At 44.6% G+C, this 5774-nt stretch overlaps 1 protein-coding gene across 1 annotated transcript; it reads left to right on the top strand.

The window, feature by feature from the left end:
- Positions 1 to 543: 543 nt before the first annotated feature.
- On the top strand, positions 544 to 4228 carry TENT5A (terminal nucleotidyltransferase 5A). The gene is made up of 3 exons (XM_082249557.1): positions 544 to 776; positions 948 to 1450; positions 2558 to 4228. The coding sequence occupies exons 2-3, from the start codon at positions 1019 to 1021 to the stop codon at positions 3335 to 3337; spliced, it is 1212 nt and encodes a 403-aa protein (XP_082105683.1). The 5' UTR covers positions 544 to 776; positions 948 to 1018; the 3' UTR covers positions 3338 to 4228.
- Positions 4229 to 5774: the final 1546 nt, after the last annotated feature.

Below are 5774 nucleotides of genomic sequence, written 5' to 3'. Positions count from 1 at the left end.
CATTGGCTTGCATTGAATCACACACATCTCTGCTGAGTGAGGATCCCACCCCTCCTCCCTGCCATGGCATGTGTAGGTGCAAGCAGGCGGGCAGCAGGTGGCGCTCTTGTCACGCCGTACAGGCCCGGGGGGAGGCAGAGGCAGGCAGCCAAATCTCCTTTTTTCTGGCTCAGCTCCGTGTGACTCATCCGAATAGGGTGTCAAATAATCGTCCATAATGAATGAGCCATGTCCCCCTTCCGGGATTAGAGAGATAAGTGACGAACAGATGTACACCTCCTAGCAGGGCCACTGGCATGAGGCTGCGATAACCCATCGTTGCCCCCTCGTACACTCACTCACGGACTCATTCAGGGAGACCCTGGCCCCGCCCCCTCCCTCTGCTGGCTTTGACGTCAGAGTAAAAAGATATGTGCGTAATCGGCGTGTGATTGGAGGAGAGCGGCTGTCAATCATCAGGCCAATGATCCCCTCGGAGCCCAGGTTATAGATGCTCATCATTCAGTGTAGTGTATAGCAGACTAGTAGGCGATGAGCTGCGATCAGCACTAAGTGGGTAGACTGAGTGACAGCTCCTCCCTGCCCTCACCCATCCATAGGGGGAGATCCCCTACTCACACAGGGAGATGTGCCCGGGCACATAGCTATGCTAATGAAGGGGCGTGTCTGGGAGGATCGGAGACTCCCCATAGGCCATATATAAACTAGTCTGGGAAAAAAAAGCGCATCTCCACTAGAAGGATCCAGAGACAGCAGCTGCATCGGTGTGACAGCAGGTGATCGCTGTGTGTGAGTGTGTATGTGTGTGTATCTATGTATGTGTGTGTGTTGTATGTGTGTGTGTTGTGGGGGTGGATAGTCAGCCTCTGCGCACTTCTCTAAGTAGCGGATTATGTAAATCCCCTGTGATCGCCAGTGCTGATCGGCTTCTGTGTGTTTTCTTGCAGGATCGGACGAAGACGAGCCAACCCTTCCTCATCCTCTGTATCCAGAGCCTGGAAGAAGGCTCCATCTCAGCATGGCAGAAGAGGAGAATGCCGGCGCCGTCCAAGCGATGTGTTCAGCCTGCTGCGACACCACTAACTGCAATGTACTAAGTTGGGAGCAAGTCCAGAGGCTGGACGCCATCCTCGCCGAGACCATCCCCATCCACGGCCGGGGTAACTTCCCCACCCTACAGATGAAGCCCAGGCAGATCGTCAAGGTGGTACGATCCAGGCTGGAGGAGAAGGACATCAAGGTGCGGGATGTCAGGCTCAATGGCTCGGCTGCCAGTCACATCTTACACGAGGACAGTGGATTGGGCTACAAGGACTTGGACCTCATCTTCTGTGCAGACCTCAAAGGAGAGGCCGAGTTCCAGACCGTCAAGGATGTGGTCTTGGATTGCCTGCTGGATTTCTTACCAGAAGGAGTTAACAAGGAAAAGATAACCCCGCTCACCCTAAAGGTAAATGCACACTTCTACAACAAATAGGTACTTCTATCCAGATGTGACCCCCTAGACAGTCACCCCCCCCCCTCCCCCATCACAAGTGTGGGCGACTTTACCCCTCTACAGGCTCCATACAAAGTTACTACATAGGCATCAAAAGTCTGCCTTGTTTTCTAATTGGCCTTCTGTCAAAAGAGTGGAATCCCACCATGCTTCAATCGTCACTGCTTATCACTGGCAGCTGGGGGGGGGCTACTTGGCACCATTCTCTCTTCTTCTTCACTCTTTTCTCTCCCCATTCTCTTTCTTCTCGTTTCCTTCTCTCTCCCTTTCTTCTTTCTCTCTCTCTCTCTCTCTCTCTCTCTCTCTCTCTCTCTCTCTCTCTCTCTCTCTTTCTCTCTCTTCCTTACCCTCTCTCTCTTTCTCTCTCTTCCTTTCCCTCTCCTTCTCTTCCCCCCTTTCCCTCCCCTCTCTCCCCCCTTACCCTCTCTCTCTCTCTCTCTCTCTCTCTCTCCCTCTCTTCCCCCTCTCTTCTCTCTCCCTCTCTTCCCCCCTCTCTTCTCTTCTCTCTCCCTCTCTTCCCCCCTCACTTCTCTCTCCCTCTCTCCCCCCCTCACTTCTCTCTCCCTCTCTCCCCCCCTCACTTCTCTCTCCCTCTCTTCCCCCCTCTCTTCTCTCTCCCTCTCTTCCCCCCTCTCTTCTCTCTCCCTCTCTTCCCCCCTCTCTTCTCTCTCCCTCTCTTCCCCCCTCTCTTCTCTCTCCCTCTCTTCCCCCCGCTCTTATCACTCTCCCCCCCTCTGTTCTCTCTCCCTCTCTTCCCCCCCCTCTCTTCTCTCTCCCTCTCTTCCCCCCGCTCTTCTCACTATCCCCCCTCTCTTCTCTCTCACTCCCCCCCCTCTTCTCTCTCACTCTCTTCCCCTCTCTCTTCTCACTCCCTCTCTTCCCCCCCTCTCTTCTCTCTCTCTTCTCTCTCTCCCTCCTCCCACCCTCTTCTCTCGCCCTCCTCTCGCCCTCCCCTCACCCTCTCTTCTCTCTCGCCCTCCTCTCGCCCTCTCTTCTCTCTCGCCCTCCTCTCGCCCTCTCTCTCAATTGACAGCTTTATCTTTGTGTTTCCCACTCCAGGAAGCTTACGTTCAGAAAATGGTAAAAGTCTGCAACGACTCCGATCGGTGGAGCCTGATCTCCCTATCCAATAACCATGGCAAAAATGTGGAACTCAAATTTGTGGATTCTTTGAGGAGGCAATTTGAATTCAGCGTCGATTCGTTTCAGATCAAGCTGGATTCTCTTTTGCTTTTTTACGAGTGCTCCGAGAACCCGATGACCGAAACGTTCCACCCTACCATTATTGGGGAGAGCGTGTATGGAGATTTCCAAGAAGCCTTTGATCACCTTTGTCACAAGACCATTGCCACCAGGAACCCTGAGGAGATCCGCGGAGGTGGCCTTCTCAAGTACTGCAACCTTTTGGTAAGAGGCTTCAGGGCAGCCTCTGAAACCGAAATGAAGTCTCTACAGAGGTACATGTGTTCTAGGTTTTTCATTGACTTCTCAGATATTGGAGAACAGCAAAGGAAGCTGGAGTCCTACTTGCAGAACCACTTTGTGGGCTTAGAAGACCGCAAGTATGATTATCTTATGACTTTGCACGGTGTGGTCAATGAAAGCACAGTATGTCTCATGGGACATGAAAGAAGGCAGACTCTCAGCCTTATCACCATGCTAGCCATCCAAGTCTTGGCTGAACAAAACATTATTCCCAACGTGGCTAATGTAACGTGCTACTATCAGCCAGCCCCATATGTAGCAGATGCCAACTTTAGCAATTATTACATTGCCCAAGTACAGCCTGTCTTTACATGCCAGCAACATACATACTCCACTTGGCTACCCTGTAATTAAGACTGACTGAATGATTCCTTAGAGGAATACGTTCCCCAAACATATAAAACAGGGGATTGCCCAATAATTAAATGGGGTGCGAGTTTGAGAAATGATGATCTGCTCTAGGTTTCCGTCTTTGTGAAGCTTGTGGTTCATATAGAGAATTTATGGGAGCATGATCCAAATGATAAGCACCTAAATCATTGGGTTTCAACCCCAGAGCACAAAGCAGCCTGTCATTTAAAGTTAAGAGAGCCTTCTGCTGTATGCAGTGAAGGAATGCTTAATGTAAGGACAGGTCGGCAGTTCCTGCTCACGTAACATTTTGAATAGGAAGAGGTTGGCTAGTAAAAATGGATTTTGCAAAAGGGAGTATAGACTGAACTTTTCCTTCACAATTTCAATTATCTGTAGCAAAGCGTGAACGGAAAAAAAAAAACGCATTGGATATATTAGAATGACCATTTTCGGTTTTACAGCGTTTGGTCTTGAGTCATTTAGAATGTATAACCTGGCTGCTTGCATAGAATGCTTTTACCAGACATACCTTCCTTCTAGTGAACTGCGGTAGGGTGGTACAGTTCTGAAGACTGCCATTCAGCGAAAGATGCTAGATTATCTTTCCACATGTTTGCATCCATCACGTTTTACAAATGTGACAATGCATAGGAGAGTTAGTAGCAAATCTAATGCTTAAGGACCAAAGATTTCTTAAACAGACCCAAAACGAAAGAGTTGGAGAAGAGATCCTATTTGTGTACCTGTTTATTTACTGTATCAAAGTGCCTGTTGCCTTCAGAAAATTAAGAGAACATATCTTTTGTGATTGAACCGCACATTTTTTTTTCTTTTTTCAGGGATTCTAGTAGAAAAGGAAAAAAAAAAAAAACTATAACCTAAATCTTGAACTTGTGATAACAAGTGCAGTGAATGCCATATTTTTCCCTGGCAAACAGTTGTAAAGACTTCATTATTTGTGAAAGGTTTGCATAGTCACACAGCGTGTCTGTGTTTTCCAAAGGCACAGAGGTGTACTGAAAATATGGTTTTAGATAAATGTAGCACTTAGAAAATGTTTCTGTAAAGAACTGTGTGTTCAACAGTCTTGACATAGGAGTTACAATTGCAGAGCCTTGCAAAACAAGGTTTAAAAGCCTGTACCTGGAAACTCTGGGAAATCAACACTTCTGGGTGATTTTTGTTTGAATCTTCCTCTTTTTAAGAACAAAGATTGGTCTGTGGAAACGGAAATATTAATTTGGTTTCTTTAAAAAAAAAAAAAAAAAAATGCAGTACATCCCACCAGCTCAAACTGTTTGTATGTATGTATATATATATATATATATATATATATATATATATATATATCTATATATATATATATATATATATATATATATAGTGTGTGTGTGTGTGTGTGTGTGTATGTATGTATGTATGTATGTATGTATGTATATATATATATATATATATATATATATATATATATATATAAAAATGTATGTGTGTGCATCTAGAAACATACATACAACACGTACACCTTGCATATAGAGACATACATGTACACCTTTTAAATTTAAGGATAATATAAAGCACATTGATGTTGTAACCTCATCAAGTGAGCAAACAACTCAAACTTTAAAAAAGAAAAATAAGCAAAAATCTCCTTTCGAATCCTCTTGCACCAAATTCCATAGCTCCTTAATGCTAGGTTTGTTTTAATGAATGCATTAATGCATTGTAGGACCACTAGAGGTGTTAAATGTGAAATGAAGCTGAATTGCACGTTACTTTAGTTCAGTATTTTTTTTTTTTTAATTAATTATACCAAATATTTTCAACTGAGATGTTGATTCTGCGTTTCCTTTAGTACTGTAACCTTATTTAAAAAAAAAAAAAATCTAATTGCAATCCAACATATTTTTCTGTTCTGCTTTATCCTCCAAAAACCAGTGTAATACCAAAATTTGTCTGATACCCTTTTTTTTTATGATAGATACCCTGTTTTATCATAGGGTAGATTGGATCTTGTATAATATGCTTTTTTTTGCTGACCCAAGGCAAAAAGAGGATCGGTTTGTATTATTTTCTTTGATTTTTTTTCTATAGCAATACTACATTGATCTGGCTGTGACAAAGGTGGAGAGTTATGACAAATTGCATATTGTGCTCATCCCAGAGAGGTGAACCAACACCCCCTTTGTTTACTCCTGTTTGATTAATTATCTGCAAAAAAAAAAAAAGCCTTGCCCTGTGATTTGCTTTGCACAGTCTGCTGCATCCATCTGATGTGTAGAGACTTGGCTGAAAGATTCAGTATCTGGATTAATTTATTGTTTCGCAGCTCCTGGAGCTTACATTTAAAATTAGAACTATGCTGACACATTTGTGCTAGGCCTTTAGACGACTGTAAATCACTGTTGAAATGTAGCTTAAAATACTTTGCTAGTAGACC

The sequence above is a fragment of the Pelophylax lessonae genome (genome assembly GCF_965119305.1).
Source record: "Pelophylax lessonae genome assembly, chromosome: 3".
Classification (NCBI taxonomy): Eukaryota; Metazoa; Chordata; class Amphibia; order Anura; family Ranidae; genus Pelophylax; species Pelophylax lessonae.
Note: the sequence above shows the minus strand (reverse complement) of the source record. Positions and strands in the feature narration are given on the sequence as shown.

Coding starts and splice junctions, on each gene's coding strand:
- TENT5A (XM_082249557.1), top strand. CDS start 1,019: ATGGCAGAAGAGGAGAATGCCGGCGCCGTCCAAGCGATGTGTTCAGCC. Junction 1,451..2,557: donor TAACCCCGCTCACCCTAAAG/GTAAATGCACAC, acceptor TTCCCACTCCAG/GAAGCTTACGTTCAGAAAAT.